Raw genomic sequence first — 19396 nt, forward strand, 5'->3', positions numbered from 1 at the left:
CCAATTCTGAATCCACACTGCCAAGTCTCCCTGGATCCCTTGGCCTCTGACCTTCTGAAGAAGCCTACCATGTGGAACCTTGTCAAACGCCTTACTAAAATCCATGTAGACCACATCTACTGCACTACCCTCATCGATCTTCCTGGTCACCTCCTCAAAGAACTCTATCAGGCTTGTGAGGCAAGATTTTCCCTTCACAAAACCATGCTGGCTGTCCCTAATCAGTCCATGATTCTCTAAATGCTCATAGATCCTATCTTTTAGAATCCTTTCTAACAGCTTACCCACCACAGACGTAAGGCTCACCGGTCTGTAATTCCCTGGACTATTCCTACTACATTTTTTGAATAAGGGGACAAACAATAACAGAATGCAGAATAAAGTATAATAACTACAGAGAAAGTGCAGTGCAGGCAGACAATAAGGTGCAAGGCCATGATGAGGTAGATTGTGAGGTCGAGAGTCCATCTTATCATATGAGGGAACCATTCAATAGTCTTATAACAGCAGGATTGAAGCTGTCCTTGAGCCCAGTGGTATGTGCTTTCAGGCTTTTGTATCTTCTGCCCGAAGGGAGAGGGCATCACGTCTCTTTCTTTCAGCATCATCATCTGCTCTGTGTGCACTCAGAAGGTAACGCCGTGAATGTAATTCTGTAAGAGTCCTGTCTGTTAATGAAGGCATGCCAGTAAAAATCTCCAGGGATGATAGGTGACCTTGGAATCAGATTAGCCAGACCTTTGCCCAACCAGCTATAAGCAATTTCACACTTGCATCAACTCAAACACGTAGACCAGGAAATGAGTCTTGTTAGGAGAACAGCACAAGTTCACCAGAACAACACAAGCTATAAATAGTCAGGAGGGGGAACAGGGGCGGTTGCTTGGATGAGACTTGGGAACAGAGATGTTTAAGATGAATTACTGTCAAGGACAGGTACTACACACAGTAGGTGGGTTCCTTCCACAAACCCCAACTGATGATCTGTCATTTACTTATTACAAGGTTGATACCTTCTTCACAAGTTACAAAGGGAATGGAAGTTGAAATAAAAACTGCAAATGCTAGAAATCTAAAATAAAGTAAACTTGATTTCTCCGTCTGTATCATTCATCCATCTATTTTTTCCAAGGCGACAATGGCTAACACGAGGGGACATAATTTTAAGGTAATTGGAGGAAGGTATAAGGGGGATGTCAGGGGTAAGTTTTTTACACAGAGAGTGGTGGGTGCATGGAACGCACTGCCGGCAGAGGTTGTGGGGGCAGATACATTAGGGACATTTAACAGACTCTTAGATAGACACATGAATGATAGAGAAATGGAGGGCTATGTGGGAGGGAAGGGTCAGATAGATCTTAGAGGAGGATAAAATGTCGGCACAACATTGTGGGCTGAAGGGCCTGTATTGTGCTGTACTGTTCCATGATATTAGCTGAGCTTGTTCTTTCTTTTTCTTTTTCCTCTGGATGTAAAGTTTATTGTGTGCATTTCTGGTTGCCCCATTATAGGGAGGATGTAGAAGCTTTGGAAAGAGGTTCACCAGGATGCTGCCTGGATTAGAGGGTATGAGCTATAAGGAGAGGTTGGACAAATTCGGGTTGTTTTCTCTGGAGTGTCGGAGGCTGAGGGGAGACCTGACAGAAGTTTATAAAATTATGAAAGGCATAGAAAGGGTAGACAGTCAGAATCTTTCTCCCAGGGTCAAAATGTCAAATTCTAGAGGGTGTGTATTTAAGATGAGAGGGGAACAGTTTAAAGATGTGCAGGGCAGGTTTAAAGATGTGAGAGGCATAGACAGGGCAGACAGTCAGAATCTATATCCCCGTGTTAGAAATGTCAAATACTAGGGGACACGTATTTAAGCTGACAGGGGGAAAGTTTAAGGGAGATGTGTGGGCCACACAGAGAGTGGTGGGTGCCTGGAACAGGAGCAGATATGATAGTGGTGTTTAACAGGCTGTTAGACTCATGAACGTGCAGGGAACAGAGGGATGTGGATCATGTGCAGCTAGGTAAGACTTAATTTAATTTGGCTTCGACGTCACGAGCCACAAGGCCTTTTCCTGTGCTGCACTGTTCCATGTTCTGTGTGTGGAGGACACGCTCAGCCTGACCTGTTGCACACGTCCTCCTGCTCTGCATTTTGCAGCTCCCACATTCTTTTGTCCATGTTCTCACTCTCCAACTGCTCCCATTCACTCACTGACCAGATCACCTTGTTTTACACCTTATGCCCATGGTCACCTTGGTTTTACCCACCTTCCCTGCAGCTGAACTGTCTCCTTCCCAGTTCTGACGAAGGGCTTCTGACCTGAAACGTTAAACTCCGTTTCGCTTCCCACAGAGGCAGACTGACCTGCCGAGTATTTCCAGCATTCTCTGTTTTTGTTACAAAGGGATTTAGGGAATAGCGCTGGGTCCCAGATTTGCTGTGATCTCATTGAATGGTAGAATGTGCTCAAGGGGCTGAATGGCCTCCTCCTGTTCCAACGTTGCGGGTAGGGCGAGTAGCATTGTCTTGGGTGAGGGAAACACAGATTAAGGGGCAATAACCAGAAACCAGCCTCCCCTCCATGTACTCTGTCTATACCTCTCGCTGCCTTGGTGAAGCAACCAGCATAATCAAAGACCCCACCCACCCGGGTCATTCTCTCTTCTCCCCTCTTCCATCAGGCAGAAGATACAGGAGCCTGAGGGCACGTACCACCAGGCTTAAGGACAGCTTCTATCCCACTGTGATAAGACTATTGAACAGTTCCCTTATACGATGAGATGGACTCTTGACCTCACAATCTACCTTGTTGTGACCTTCCACCTCATTGTCTACCTGCAATGCACTTTCTCTGTAGCTGTGACACTTTACTCTGTACTGTTATTGTTTTTACCTGCACTACCTCAATGCACTCTGTACTAACTCAATGTAACTGCACTGTGGAATGAATTGACCTGTATGATCGGTTTGCAAGACAAGTTTTTCACTGTACCTCGGTACAAGTGACAATAATAAACCAATACCAATACTTCAGGGGTGGTGGGTGCTGTGAAGAAATCTGGAATACACCTCTCTTTCCCGCCATCCCAAAACACACAGGCTGCTGATGTTGTAGGGGATTAGTGGCACTGAGCTAGAAGATCAGCCAATACCTTATTGGTTGGTGAAGTTGGCAGGCCTGGCCAAGTGGCTTGCTCCTTCTTTTACTTCCGATGTCCTTCTGCTCCAGGAAATCGCTGAAGTGGCTTGGAATTTGCAGGGAATATTTACATCTATCCGAGGATGATTCATTAGAGGGAGTAACTGGTAGCTGGGACACTGGAGAGAATTCCCGGGTTCCCAATTTCCGTTTTGTGTCGAATCTGTTAATTGAGGTCCCATCATGCATCACAGAAACCAGCCTCCCCTCCATACCTCTCGCTGCCTCGGTAAAGCAGCCAGCGTATTCAAAGACCCCACCCACCCGGGTCATTCTCTCTCCTCTCCCATCAGGCAGAAGATACAGGAGCCTGAGGGCACGTACCACCAGGCTTAAGGACAGCTTCTATCCCATGGTGATACAATTGAACGCTTCTCTTATACGATGAGATGGACTCTTGACCTCTCAATCTATCTTGTTTGACCTTGCACCTTATTGTCTACCTGCAATGCACTTCCCTGTAGCTGTGACACTTTACTCTGTATTCTGTTATTGCTTCTACCCTGTACTACCTCAATGCACTGTGTAATGAATTGACCTGGATGATCAGTATGCAAGGCAAGTTTTTCACTGTACCTCGGTACAAGTGACAATAATAAACCAATACCAATCTACCTCATAGATGGATGTAAATATTCCCATGGCGCTATGACCAATAGGTTGTCCTGGTCCAACCACGTAGACGCCATGCACAAGAAAGCTCAGCAGCGCCTCTAGTTCCTCAGGAGGCTAAGGAAATTCACCATGTCCCCTTTGACCCTCAACAATATTTATAGATGCACCATGAAAAGCATCCTATCTGGATGCATCACAGCTTGGTACAGCAACTGCTCTGCCCTTGGCCACAGGAAATTGCAGAGAGTTGTGGACACAGCCCAGCACATCACGGAAACCAGCCTCCCCTCCATAGACTCTGTCTACACTTCTCACTGCCACGGGAAAGCAGCCAAAATAATCGAAGACCCCACTGAACCCGGTCATTCTCTCTTCTTCCCCCCTCCCTTCAGGCAGAATATACAAAAGTTTGAAAACATGTACCACCAGGCTCAATGACAGCTTCTATCCCGCTGTTATCAGACTCTTGAACAGAGGTCTTGTATGATAAAGGTGAACTCTTGACCTCACAATCTACCTCATCATGGTCTTTGCACCTTATTGTCTGCCTGCACTATATTCTACATTCTGTTATTACTTTTCCCTTCTACTACCTTGGTGTCCTTGTGTTTTGAAATGATCTGTATGGATGGCGTGCAAAGCAAAGTTTTTCACTGTACCTCGGCACCTTGTGACAATAATAAACCAATTACCGATTGAAAAAGAGCAGAAGAAATATCCCGGTGTCCTCTTTGATATTTATCCCTCAAAACTGTGCGTCAAAGGGCCTGTTCCTGTGCTGTACTAAAACTGAAGCTGTTGATCTAATCCGAAAGACTTGATAACTGTATTTCCATCTCTATAGATGTTGCCTGATCTGCTGTGTTTTATTTCTATTGATCTAACCGTTATGACATTGCTGTCTGTGGGATCTTACTTTGTACTTCTCCACATTTACAACAGTAACTGCACTTCAAAAACAAAATCCTTCACTCTGGGGCATGTTGGGGTTTATTAAAGGTTCTCCCCAAATGCAAGCTTTGCGTTGTTCATTTTACAACTGTTCAAACTGTTTTGCCTTTAATGACTGAAGTTCTTTCTAAACTATTCCCTGGGCAGAGTTTATCTCATTGGTTCCACTCCTGGTCGTCACCAAGGCAACGAGAAGCAAAAGTGGGGTCACTTAAAACTCCGAAAGGTATGTAAATCTGGCTTGGCCATTGCACAAATTGGGGAGAATGTATATCCTTGCAGAAAATAACTTCTGTAAACTGGCTTAATGATACGTTTAAGTCTTAAGCATAGCACAGTGAATAGGATTAAAGGGTGACAGACGTTTGCTGCAATGTTTTGAGTGGTAATTATCGATGTAAATTGGTTTATTATTGTCACATGTACTGAGGTGCAATGAAAAACTTTGTTTTGCAAGCCATCCATACAGATCATTTCATCACGTCAGAGGTAGCATAAGTGAAAAGCAATAACAGAATGCAGAATAAAGTGTTACAGTTCCAGAGAAAGTGCAGTGCAGGCAGACAATAAGGTGCAAGGTCATAACAAGGTAGATTGTGAGGTCAAGAGTCCATCTTAACGTACTAGGGAGCTGTTCAATACTCTTATAATAGCGGCTCTGATAATATGGATACAAACTTGCCAGTATGGTGTTACCACGATAACTTCCAGACTTTATATTACAGCTTGCATAGAATTGTACAGCACAGAAATAGGTCCGTTTGGCCCACCTTGCTGACTAACATGGCTATTCACTCTAGTCCAATTTGCCTGTTTTTGGCCCATATCCCTTCACACTTTTCCTACCCACGTACCTGTCCAAATGCCTTTTAAACATAATTGTATTTGCCTCCAGCACCTCCTCGGCATGGTGGTGTAGCGGTTAGCGTAACGCTATTACAACACCAGCGACCCGGGTTCAATTCCCGCCGCTGTCTGTAAGGAGTTTGTACGTTCTCCCCGTGTGTCTGCGTGGGTTTCCTCCGGGTGCTCTGGTTTCCTCCCACATTCCAAAGACGTACGGGTTAGGAATTTGTGGGCATGCTATGTTGGCGCCGGAAACGCGGCGACACTTGCGGGCGGCCCCCAGCACATTCTCAGTAATGCAAAAAGATGCATTTCACTGTGTGTTTCGATGTACATGTAACTAATAAATAAATATCTTACCTGATAGCTTGATCCAGGTAATCAAATGCTTACTATTCTTATTGGTTCATTTTTGTCACATGTGCTGACATAGAGTGAAAAACTTGTCTTGCATACCATCGTACAGATCAATTCATTACACAGTGCATTGAGGTAGTACAAGGTAAAACAATAACAGAATGCAGAATAAAGTGTAGATTTAAGAGTAGAATGGTTATAATAGAAGTAATGAGTGGACCTGCAGAGAGCAGCCAGCAGTGAGTTGCTTGCCCTCAAATCTCCTGTATATTCCTCTCATCTTAAACCTCTGAAGTCTCCCCTGCCCAGGGAAAAATTCTCTGACTATCTGTCCTATTTATTCCCTTCATAATTTTATAAACCTCTGTAGGATTTCTGCAAGTGTAGCTTCTTTGTTTAATAAGAGCAGGAAATATTTTGCAGATTGTGTGGGCTAAAACCTGGCCAATGTGGGGAAGTGTGAGGTCATACACTTCAATAACAGGAATCAAAAAGCAGAATGCTATTTAGATGGCAGAAGACTGCAAATGGGTAAAGTACAGAGGGATCGAGGTGTTCTAGTGCATGAATCGCAAAAGGTTAGCAGGCTGGTCCAACAAGTAATTAAGAGTGCAAATGGCTCCTTAGCCTTTATTGCAAAGGGATTTGAATTTAGAAATAGGGAAGTTTTGTTACAAATTTTGGGGTATTGATGTGGCCACCTGGAACTCTGTGCACAGTTTAGGTCCCCTTACCTAAGAGAGGATATAACAGAGATTCTGCAGATGCTGGAATCTGGAGCAACAGATACAAAATGCTGGAGGAACTCAGCAGGTCAGGCAGCATCCATGGAGAGAAATAAATAGAACGTTTCGGGTCAAGACCCTTCATTAGGACTGGAAAGGAAGAGGGCAGAAGCCAGAATAAGATGGTTGGAGAGGGGGAGAAGCACAAGCTGGCAGGGGACAGGCGAGTCCAGATGAGAGGGGGAAGGTAGGAGAGTAGGGGAGGGGGGAGATGTAATAAGCTGAGAGGTGATAGGTCGAAGAGGCAAAGGGCTGAAGAAGAAGGAATCCAGTAGGAGAGGGCAGTGGACCATGGAATAAAGGGGAGGAGGTGGGGAATGGATGGGCAGGTCATGAGGGCAGGGGAAGGGGAAAGAGAGGGGGGGGCCACAGGAATGAGGGAGAAAAAGAAGGGGGCAAGAAGAGGGGAGGGGTTACCAAAAGTTAGAGAAATAGACGTTGAGGCCATCAGGTTGGAGACTCCCAAGGCGGAGTACGAGGTGTTGTTCCTCCAACCTGTGTCTGGCCTCAACGTGGCAGTAGAGGAGGCCATGGATAGACATGTCGGTATGGGAGTGGGATGTGGAATTGAAGTTGGCTGCCACTGGGAGATCCTGGCTGTTGCGGTGGACGGAGCGAAGGTGCTCGACAAAGCGGTCACCCAATCTGTGTCGGGTCTCACCAGGGGGCCACACCGGGAGCACCGGATGCAATAAATGACACCCTCGGATTCGCAGGTGAAGCGCTGCCTCACCTGGAAGGACTGTCCTGGGCCCTGAATGGTGGTGAGGGAGGAGGTGTAGGGACAGGTGTAGCACAGTGCGGTTGCAAGGAGAAGTGCCGGGAGGGTCATCTGCGGAGAGGGACGAGTGGACGAGGGAGCTGCGGAGAGAGCAATCCCTACGGAAAGTGGAGAGAACAGGTGAGGGGAAGATGTGCCGAGTGGTAGGATTCTGTTGGAGGTGGTGGAAGTCGCGGAGAATGATGTGTTGGATACAGGTGCTCGTGGGGTGGTAGGTAAGGACAAGGGGAACCCTGTCCCTGTTAAGTCGGTGGGGGGATGGGTTGAGGGCAGACGTGTGGGAAGTGGAGGAGATGCGGGTGAGGGCATGGTGATGGATGGGAAACCCTGTTTACTGAAAAAGGAGGCAGTTCAAAGCAGATTCACCAGGCTGATTTCTGTGGTGAGAGGATTGTCCTACCAAGAGAGGCCAGACAGTTGGGGTCTCCATTTAGAAGAATGAGGGATGACCTTATTTCAACATATAAGATCTTAAGGGGGCTTGACGGGGTAGATGTCAAGATCTTTTCACTAGTGGGAGCATCTCAAACAAGCGGGCATAGTTTCAGTTGTTTAAAACCAAGGTATGTAGAAATTTCTTCTCGCAGGGAGTGGTGAATGTAAGATATCTTTAGTCACATGTACATTGAAACACACAGTGAAATGCATCTTTTGCGTAGAATGTTCTGGGGGCAGCCCGCAAGTGTTGCCACACTTCTGGCGCCAACATAGCATGCCCACAACTTCCTAACTCGTACGTCTTTGGAATGTGGGAGGAAACCGGAGCACCCGGAGGAAACCCACGCAGACACGGGGAGAACGTAAAAACTGTGGTCGGAATTGAACCCAGGTTGACGACGCCTAGCTCCTCAGAAGAATTTAAAGTGGAGTTAAAGAAATTGTTGAAAAATCAGGGAATTGAGGGTTGTGGGGATCCAGCACAGAGAAGGAGTCAAGACCTGGGGCAGATCGGCCAGGATAATGAAGGAAAACACGATGATGCTGGAGGAACTCAGCAGGCCAGGCAGCATCCGTGGAGAAAAGTAGGCGGTCAATGTTTCGGGTCAGGACCCTTCTTCAGGACTGAAGATAGGAAAAGGGGAAGCCCAATATATAGGAGGGAAAAGCAGAGCAGTGATAGGTGGACAGAAGAGGGGAGGCGGGGTGGGCACCGGGTGGCGATAGGTAGGGTGGATGAAAGAGGGGAAGCGGCCAGGATTATAATGAATAGCAGGGCAGGTTTGAGGGGCCGAGTGGCCTACTTCTGCTCCTATTTCCTTGCTCCTTCTCCCAGGTGCTGAGCGGCTGTGTGTCATCTGTGGCAAGTCGGGAATCGTGGCCCCTCATTGGCCAGTTTTCCAGCATCGGCTCCTTGGGAGCTGATGAAACAAAATGGCTGTGCTCGGAGTTTAAGGAGAGTCTCGCAACACTGGGCGCAGACCAGAGGCACCTGAGCAGTTTGAAGCCACCTCCTCTTCACTTGGTGAGTATTCTCGTCAAATCACACATGGATATCCAGAATGGGCGAGGTAAGAGGAAAGACCCTTAACTTAAGGGCAAGACCCTTTACAGTTTGAAGAGCAGAGAGACCTTGGGGTGCAAGTCCATGACTCATTGAAAGTGGCTACACAGGTAGATAGGGTGGTGAAGAAGGCTTATGGAATGCTTGCAATGATTAATTGGGGTATTGAGTCAAGAAGTCATGATGCGTCTCTATAGAACTCTGGTTAGGCCGCATTTAGAGTATTGCGTGCAATTCTGGTCACCTCACTATAGGAAGGATGTCGAGGCTTTGGAGAGGGTGCAGAGGAGGTTTACTAGGATGCTGCCTGGATTAGAGGGCATATGCTATCAGGAGAGGCTGGACAAACTTGGGCTCTTTTCTCTGGAGCAGCAGAGGCTGAGGGGTGATCTGTTGGAAGTGTATAAAATGATGAGGGGCAAAGATGGGGTGGACAAGCAATATCTTTTTCCCAGTATTGAGCGATCCAATACCAGAGGGTGTGCATGTAAGGTGAGAGGGGGTAGGTTCAGAAGAGACATGAGGGGTACGTTTTTTACTGAGAGAGTGGTGGATGCCTGGAATGCGTTGCCTGAAGTGGGTGGAGGCAAATTCATTGGGGGCTTTTAAGAGGGGCTTGGATGGGCACATGAATGAGAGGAAAATAGAGGGATATGGGCATTCTGTAGGCAGGAGGGAATAACTATGTCAGCACAACATTGTGGGCTGAAGGGCCTGTTCCGTGCTGTCCTGTTCAATGAAAGGTTGAACAGGATGGAACGTAGAGGAACGAGAGAGCACGTGATTGAAATGTGTAAACTCCTGATGAATTGTGATAGGGTGGATGCGGACAGTATGTTTCCTCATGGGAGAATTCAGAGGTAGGGGTTTCTATATTGATTTGTTATTGTCATGTGTACTGAGATACAGTGAAAAGCTCTTGTTTGAGTGTTACCCAGACAGTACATTGAGGTATTAAAAAGAAAACAGTGTGCTGAATATAGTGTTGCAGTTCGAGAGCACGTACAGTGCCAGCAGATAAATAAAGTGCAAGGGCTACAACGAGGTGGATTGAGAGATCAAAAATTTATCTTTTAGCGTATGAGAGGTCTGTTCAAGAGTCTGAGAACAGTGGGATAGAAGGTGTCCTTGAGCTTGGTGGTACGTGCTCTCAAGCTTTTGTATCTTCTGCCCGATGGGAGGGGGGAGGAGAGAGAATGACCAGGCTGGGAGGGGTCATTGATTACGTTGGCTGCTTTCCCGAGGCAGCGGGAAGTGTAGACGGAGTCACTGGAAGGGAGGCTGGTTTGTGTGATGGACTGGGCTGCATTCACAGCTCTCTGCAGTTTCTTGCGGTCTTGGGCAGAGCAGTTGCCGTACCAAGCCGTGATACGTCCAGATAGGATGCTTTCTATGGTGCATCTGTAAAAATTGCTAAGAGTCATCGAGGATATGCAGAATTTCCTTAGCCTTCGGAGGAAATAAAGCCATTGGAGTTCTTTGTGGCACTGGTATGGTGGTATATATTACAAAAAATCAGAGGCATCCACTTAAGACAGAGATGAGGTGAATTTTTTCCACCAGAGTGTTTTGAGCCTTTAGAAGTCTTTTCCTCAAAAGGCCGAGGAAGCAGAGTATTTGAATACTTTTAAGGCAGAGGGAAATAGATTCTTGTGAGCAGTTGGGGGGGTGGGGGAGAGTGTGAAAGGTTACTGGGGGTACATGAGACATGGAGCTGAGATTACAATCAAATAGGCCATGATCTTATTGAACAGCAGAGCAAGCTTGAGGACTATGTCCTCCCGTCCTGAATTATTTATTTGTATAGATAAAAGATATCTTCATCAGTCACATGTACATCGAAACATGTTCATCAGTCACATGTACATGTTCATCAGTCACATGTACAGTGAAATGCATCTTTTGCATAGAGTGTTCTGGGGGCAGCCCGCAAGTGTCGCCACGCTTCCGGCGTCAACATAGCACGCCCACAACTTCCTAACCCGTACGTCTTTGGAATGTGGGAGGAAACCGGAGCACCCCCACGCAGACACAGGGAGAACGTACAAACTCCTTACAGACAGCAGCCAGAATTGAACCCAGGTCGCTGGCGCTGTAATAGCGTTACGCTAACCACTACACTACCGTGCCGGCCCAATTGGAGACTATTGTGTCTTGTGCAAATCTACAATTATTTCTCCAGGCCTGTAAACCTTTGAAGTATTTATCTTGCTCTCTTTTTGAACATTGCTATTGAATCTGCTTTGCCTCATTTTCACAGCTGGTACCTTCCAGATTGGTGTTGCTTTTAACACAGCAATATGTTACAATGCTTCTCTTATTCCCCCAATTACTTTAACTCTGTGTCTCCCGGTTACCAACGCTTCAGCTGCAGTTTATCCTGATTTACTTCCTGAAAACTCAGTGTGACGCTGAGCACCTCCAACTAGTTTTCCCTTAACCTTCGTCGATGGGAGAAGAACTGCAGTGTAGAGTGGTAGCTTCTCCTGTCTCTTCCACACAACTGCAGTGTGAGACTGAGGTAGAGTTTTATGAGGATTTGACTTGTTTTCATTCATACTCAATCCATCTCAACAAAGATGTGATACATTGCTTAATAACAGTCAGGCACAGTAGTGTAGCGGTTAGCATAACGTTTTACAGCGCCAGCGACCCGGGTTCAAATCCGGCCGCTGTCTGTAAGGAGTTTGTACGTTCTCCCCGTGTCTGCGTGGGTTTCCTCCGGGTCCTCGGGTTTCCTCCCACATTCCAAAGACGTACGGGTTAGGAAGTTGTGGGCGTGCTATGTTGGGGCCGGAAGCGTGGCGACACTTGCGGGCTGCCCCCAGAACACTCTACGCAAAAGATGCATTTCACTGTGTGTTTCGATGTACGTGTGACTAATGAAGAAATCTTATCTAACTCTCTTGACTTGGCTTTTGAACAAGTGTTGTAATGCTACCTTCTCTGTGTGAGAGCGACATAATCATCCTTTGTTATGCGCAGCTCTGTAGAACTCTGGTTAGACCACACTTGGAGTATTGTGTTCAGTTCTGGTCGCCTCATTATAGGAAGGATGTGGAAGCTTTAGAGAGGGTGCAGAGGAGATTTACCAGGTTGTTGCCTGGATTAGAGAACATGTCTTATGAGGAAAGGTTGAGAAAGCTAGGGCTTTTCTCTTTGGAGGAACGGAGGATGAGAGATGACTTGACAGAGGTGTATAAGATTATGAGGGGCATAGATAGAGTGGACAGCCAGTGCCTTTTCCCCAGGGCGGCAGTGGCCAATACCAGTGGACATCAGTTTAAGGTTGGAGGAGGAAAGTTTAGGAAGGATGTCAGAGGTAGGTTTTTTTACACAGAGAGTGGTGGGTGCCTGGAACGCACTGCCAGGGATGGTGGTAGGGGCTGATACAATAGGGACATTAAAAGGCTCTTAGATAGGCACATGGATGTAAGAAAAATGGAGGGTTATGGGCTGTGCAGGAGGGAAGGGTTAGATTGATCAGGGAGTAGGTGTATATGTCGGCACAACATCGTGGGCTGAAGGGCCTGTACTGTGCTGTGCTGTTCTATGTACATGTGTGCATTTGTTTCATAGTCATACAGCGCAGAAATAGGCCCTTCAGCCCATCAGATCTGTCCTGACCATCGACCAACCATTTACACTAATCCTACATTAATTTTACTTTCCCCACAATCCCTTCCACTAATCTCCAGTTTCTACCCCTCACCCACACACCAGGGGCAATTTACAGCAGCCACTTAACCTACCAACCTCCAAATGCTTGCAATGTGGGAGGAAACTGGATCACCTGTGAGGTGGTGGTGGTGGTGTGGTTGGGGGGAGGGGGGTGGGGGTGGGGGGGGGAGGGGGGTGGTGGGGCGGGGGGGGAGGTTGGGGGGGTGGTGGGGGAGGGGGGGAGGTTGGGGGGAGGGGTGGTGGGGGTTAGTGCGGGGGGGGAACCCACGCCATCACAGGGAGAAAGTGCAAACTTCCTGAGGTCCGGATTGAACCCAAACAGCAGGATTCTTTGACAGGTATCAATGAGTGCCATGGAACACTGGGGGTACTGTGGACAGGTCTGGCCGCCACACTGTAGGAAGGATGTGATTACACTGGGGAGGGCGCAGAGGAGGTTCACCCGGATGTTGCCTGGGATGGGACCTTTCAGTAATGAGGAGAGGCTGGTCTTGTTTTCCTTGGGGTAGGGGAGTCTGAGGGAGTTATTGGTATTGGTTTATTATTGTCACGTACCAAGGTACAGTGAAAAACCTGTCTTGCATACCGTACAGGTCAATTCATTACACAGTGCAGTTACATTGAGTTAGTACAGAGTGCATTGAAGTAGTACAGGTAAAAACAATAACAGTACAGAGTAAAGTGTCACAGTTACAGAGAAAGTGCATTGCAGGTAGACGATAAGGTACACGGTCACAACAAGGTAGATTGTGAGGTCAGAGTCCATCTCGTCGTATAAAGGAACCGTTCATTAGTCTTATCACAGTGGGATAGAAGCTGTCCTCGAGCCTGGTGGTCCGTGCCCTCAGGCTCCTGATGGAAGAGAGAATGACCTGGGTGGGTGGGGTCTTTGATTATTCTGACTGCTTCGCCAAGGCAGCGCGAGGTAAAGACGGAGTCCATGGAGGGGAGGCTGGTTTCCGTGACGTGCCGGGCTGCGTCCACAATTCACTGCAGTTTCTTGCAATAGAGGTATGCAAAATTATGAGGGGCAGAGATAGAGTGGATGGCAAGAAGCTTTTCCCCATGGCTGAGGAGTGAGAGGTTCAGAGGGGTCCAGAGGAAGAATTTTTTCACCGGGAGAATGGTTGCAGTCTGGAACGCAGTGCCTGAGAAGGTGGACGATGAAGTGTCTGGACGAGCAGCTGAATTGCCAGGGCATCGTAGGTTATGGAGCAAGTACTGGTAAATGGGACTGGTTCACACTGGGTACTTGACAGCTAGCATAGACCTGGGGGGCCAAAGGGCCTATTTCTGTACTCTGTCATCTATGACTTGCCTCACTATCATCTCCCAATGGCAATTGAATCATTCGGGAACAGTCCGTAGTTGAAACACAAATATTTATTTTTCGAGGCTTATGTTAATTGGAACTTGTTTGAACAGGTTTATCCTACCGTTGAGAACGTCAGAACAAGTTTGGAAGGGTATCCGGGTAAGTTCTTGTATCAACTTTCACGCGTGTAGTCAGGATGCACATGAGCGTGTGCGTGTTCACTTATGTGCATGTGTAATTATATGCATGTCAGGATAGAGATGAGAGAAAAAATATCTTCAACCGGAGAGTGGCGGGTGCTTGGAATTCTCCACCTGTGTGGGTTGTGACACCTCAGTCACTGAGTAAACACAGAGATTGACACGTCTTTAGATATTGAAAGATGTGGGGTACAAAAGAACTGGTCATTGACTTCAGGAAGCAGAGGGAGTACACGCTCTTGTCTGTATCAATGGTGCTGAGATGGAGATGGTTGAGAGCTTCAAGTTCCTTGGTATAAATATCACCAAACATCTGTCCTGGACCAGCCATGTGGACACTGGCCAAGAAACCACCACAATGCCCCGACTTCCTCAGAAGGTGAGGGACGTTCAGCACGTCACCGATCACCCTCGCCAATTTTTACAGATGCACCATAGAAAGCGTCCTATCTGGATACAGCACAGCTTGCTACGGCAACTGCTTTACCCAAGACAGCAAGAAACTGCAGAGAGTTGTGGACACAGCCCAGCGCATCACAGAAACCAGCCTCCCCTCCACGGACTCTGTCTACACTTCTCACTGCCTCTGTAAAACAGCCAACATAATCAAGGACCCCTCCCACCCCAGACATTCTCTCTTCTCCTCTCTCCCATTGGGCAGAAGATACAAAAGCTTGAGAACATGTGCCACCAGACTCGAGGACAGCTTCTATCCTGCTGTTATAAGAACCTTGAACAGACCTCTTTTATGCTAAAGACAAATTCTTGATCTCCCAATCTACCTCATCGTCTGCCTGCACTGCACTCTCTCTGTAACTGTAACACTATATTCTGCATTCGGTTTTCCTTTTCACTACCCGGATATACTTGTGTATGGATTGATCCGAATGGATGGCACATAAACAAAGTTTTCCACTGAATCTCGGTACATGTGACAATAATAAACCAATTACCCAATTAGTACAGACGTGGTGCTGAGAAAAAATATCAGCCATGATTAACTGAATGGTAGAGCAGTTACAAGAGCCTACTCCTGCCTCTGTCCCTTGTAACTGCCTGTACACATGTGCATTTGCGTGCATTGGTACGCGTGTGCATGCGTGAGTGGCTCAGGCTGCACAGTGACTGCAGCCTCTGCTTTCTATTTGTCTCTGGGCTGAGCTGCCGATTCCTCCTCTCCCTCGCCGACAAACGGCGCTTGCCTCAGCCTCTGGGACGTGGGATGTCGGCCGTCTCCACCCCCCTCGAGGCCCAGAAAACCTCAACCCCTGCCTTTGTCCTGAACTCTTCCTGATACCAAGCCCCATTTACCAATTACCCCCCCTGTGCTGGGTGCTCCTTGGACCCCTTCCTCTATCACCAAACCCTGGTCAGGTACCTCCTACCAACCTGAAGAATTAACAAGTGTGGTGTCAGGGTGAAATCTGAAGATGACTTGGTTGCTGAAAGCTTAAGATATCGACCTTCTTATAATCAGAAGAGACCTGTGACTAGATAATGCATTTCTACTGGAATAAAAAGCAAGGATGTACTGCTGAGGCCTTACGAGGTGTTGATCAGACCGCATTTGGAATATTGAGAGCAGTTTTGGGCCCCGTATCAAAGGAAGGATGTGCTGGCCCTGGAGAGGATTCAGAGGTGGTTCACAAGAATGATCCTGGGAATGAAAGTCTTAACGTATGAGGAGCATTTGATGTCTCTGGACCTGTGTTCAGAGTTCAGAAGGATGAGGGGGGTGGGGGGAAATCTCATTGAAATCTACCAGATGCTGAAAGGCCTGGATAGAGTGGACGTGGAGAGGATGTTTCCATCAGTGGGAGAGTCCAGGATCCGAGGGCACAGCCTCAGAATAAAGGGATGTCCCTTTAAAACTGAGATGAGGAGGAATTTCTTCAGGCAGAGGGCAGTGAATCTGTGGAATTTGTTGCCACAGAGGGCTGTGGAGGCCATCATTGGGTGTATTTAAGGCAGAGCTTGATAGGTTCTTGATTGGTAAGGGGGTTAAGGGTTACAGGGAGAAGGCAGGAGAATGAGCTTTTAAAAAAAAATGAGCCATGGTTGAATGGCGGAGCAGACTCGATGAGTTGAATGGCCTAATTCTGATCCTATATCTCCTGTAGGCAGGAAAAGGTCTATGATTTAAGTGGACAGGTTACAGCTTCATCTGGGCCTAAGATTTACAAAGGAATTTCATTTGTTCCCAGGCAGTTGATGTTCTTAGCCCTGGGGTGTTAACTGACCAGCTGCCTGAGTATCACACTCTGGGTTTCAATCCCAAATCTTCTCCATTTCACTCCTTAAAAAAACAACTTCCTTTTTGTCCAGACTTTCAGTCACCTGCCCTTTTGGGATATTTTTGTGTGTTAGCAGTAATGTGTTTTTGTATTTCTTTATGACACTGAAGGCCATTCAGCCCATCAAGTCTGTGGTGGCTCTCAGGAGCAATTACATCAATCTCAGCCCCCACTGATTCCCTGCAACCTTCAACTCACCCCAGGTTCTACCACTCACCTACACAGTAAGGGCAATTTCCAGTGGCTAATTAATCTACCAACACACTGGTCTTCAGAATGTGGGAAGAATCGGTGCTTGATTTATTATTGTTACATGTACCAAGGAGCAGTGAAAAACTTTTTGCATGCCGTCCATACAGATTATTTCACTACATCAGTACAAGGGAAGAGCAATAACAGAATGCAGAGAAAGTGCAGTGCAGGCAGACAATAAGGTGCAAGGTCATGACGAGGTAGATTGAGAGTTAATCTTATCGTACAAGAGGTCAGTTCAATAGTCTTATAACAGTGGAATAGAAGCTGTCCTTGATCCCTGGTGGTGAGTGTTTTCAGGCTTTTGTACTTTTTGCCTGATGAGATGGGGGAGAAGGAAACTCGCAGGGAGGACATGGAAACTCCACGCAGGCATCAGGTCAGGATCAAACCCAGGCAGCTGGAGCTCTGAGGCAGCAACATCGGAATCAGGTTTATTATCACTGACGTAAGTCATGAAATTTGTTGTTTTGTGGCAGCAGTACAGTGCAAGACATAAATGACTACAAGTTACAAAAACAGTGCAAAAGGGGAACAATGACGCAGTGTTCATGGACTGTTCAGAAATCTGATGGTAGAGGGGAAGAAGCTGTTCCTGAAATGTTGAGTGTGGGTCTTCAGGCTCCTATACCCTCTCCCCGATGGTAGTAATGAGAAGAGGGCATGTCCCAGGTGGTGAGAGTGATGGATGCCACCTTCTTGAGGCACCGCCTCTTGAAGATGTGTTTGATAGCGGGAGGGTTATGCCCGTGATGGAGCTGGCTGAGTCTATGACCCTCTGCATCCTCTTTTGATCCTGTGCATTGGAGCCTCCATACCAGGCGGTGATGCAACCAGTCAGAATGCTCTCCCTTGTACATCTGTAGAAATTTGCAAGAGTCTTTGATGACGTACCAAATCTCCTCCTAAGTAGAACCACTGGCGTGCCTTCTTTGTGATTGCATCTATGTGTTGGGCCCAAGATAGATCCTCTGAGATGTTGACACCCAGAAACTTGAAGCTGCTCACCCTTTCCACCGCTGACCCCTCAGTGAGGACTGGTGTGTGTTCTCCTGACTTCCCCTTCCTGAAGTCCACAATCAGTTCCTTGGTCTTGCTGACATTGAGTGTGAGGTTGCAACACCACTCAACCAACCAATCTCACTCCTGTCCACCTCCTCATTGCCATCTGAGATTCTGCCAACAGTGGTGTCATCCATGAATTTATAGATGGTGTTTGAGCTGTGCCTAGCCACACAGTCATGTGTAGAGAGAGTAGAGCAGTGGGCTAAACACACATCCTTGAGGTGTGCTTGTGTTGATTGTCAGCGAGGAGGAGGTGTTATTACCAATGCGCACTGACTGTGGTCTCCCAACAAAGAAGTAGAGGATTCAGTTGCAGAGGGAGTCAGAGGCCCAGGTCTTGAAGCTTGTTGATTAGTACTGAGGGGATGATGGTGTTAAATGTTGAGCTGTAATCGATAAACAGCAGCCTGATGTATGTTTTGCTGTTGTCCAGGTGCTCCAAAACCAAGTAGAGAGCTAGTGAGATTGCATCCTCTGTACCACCTGCATTGCCCATTGTAAATTGTTGTAGCCTTGCAGACTGAGAATAGTTAGTGACTTTATGTAAAACTGGGTTCTGTTCCTGTACAGCAATGCTTTTGTTCCTGGTCCTAACCTGTGGAAGGGAATCCCTGCTGACAGATCCTGTTTTCTTCAACAGGTGGGGGTTCACTACCCTATGCCATTGACACAGCTCAGAAGCAACCCTGGCTGACTTCATTCCTTAGGTAAGTGACATCTAAGCTTCACTGCCATTTAACCCTCTGGTAATGAGTAAATGGATTTCACACAAGTGGTGTCAGATCCCCTGCACCACATTTGATTTTACGACAAGTCTTAAGAACATAAGAAATAGGGGCAGGAGTCGGCCATCTGGCCTGTCGAGCCTGCTCCGCCATTCAATAAGATCATGGCTGATCTGGCCATGGACTCAGATCCACCTACCTGCCTTTTCCCCATAACCCTTAATTCCCCGACTATGCAGAAATCTATCTAACTGTGTCTTCAAATATATCTAATGAGGTAGCCTCTACTGCTTCCCTGGGCAGAGAATGCCACAGCTTCACTACTCTCTGGGAAAAAGTTTCTCCTCATCTCAGTCCTAAATCTACTCCTCTGAATCTTGAGGCTATGTCTCCTAGTTCTAGTCTCCCCTACCAGTGGAGACAACCTTCCTGCCTCTATCTTATCTATCCCTTTCATAATTTTACAAGTTTCTATAAGATCCCTTCTCAATCTGAATTCCAGCGAGTATAGTCTCAGGCAACAATCTCTCCTCATAGGCTAACCCCCTCATCTCTGGAATCAACCTGGTGAACCTCCTCTGCACCACCTCCAAAGCCAGTATATCTTTCCTCAAGTAAGGAGACCAGAACTGCACGCAGTACTCCAGGTGCAGCCTCATCAGTACCCCGTACAGTTGCAGCATTACCTCCCTGCTCTTAAATTCAATCCCTCCAGCAATGAAGGCCAACATTCTACTTGCCTTATTGATAACCTGTTGCACCTGCGAACCAACCCTTTGCGATTCATGCACAAGCACTCCCAAGTCTCTCCACACAACAGCATGCTGCAATCTT

General features: G+C 47.1%; 1 protein-coding gene across 3 annotated transcripts in view; it reads left to right on the forward strand.

Annotated features, from left to right (window-relative positions):
• The window catches only part of tdp1 (tyrosyl-DNA phosphodiesterase 1), a 102756-nt gene that overhangs the window by 36600 nt on the left and 46760 nt on the right, over positions 1 to 19396 (forward strand). For all 3 annotated transcript variants that reach the window (XM_052013487.1, XM_052013480.1, XM_052013495.1), the window contains exons 9-12: positions 4908 to 4986; positions 8803 to 8991; positions 14137 to 14185; positions 18478 to 18544. In XM_052013487.1, the coding sequence (XP_051869447.1) occupies positions 4908 to 4986; positions 8803 to 8991; positions 14137 to 14185; positions 18478 to 18544 (384 nt within the window). The remainder of the gene's footprint in view (positions 1 to 4907; positions 4987 to 8802; positions 8992 to 14136; positions 14186 to 18477; positions 18545 to 19396) is intronic.

The sequence above is a fragment of the Pristis pectinata genome, chromosome 1 (assembly GCF_009764475.1).
Source record: "Pristis pectinata isolate sPriPec2 chromosome 1, sPriPec2.1.pri, whole genome shotgun sequence".
Classification (NCBI taxonomy): domain Eukaryota; kingdom Metazoa; phylum Chordata; class Chondrichthyes; order Rhinopristiformes; family Pristidae; genus Pristis; species Pristis pectinata.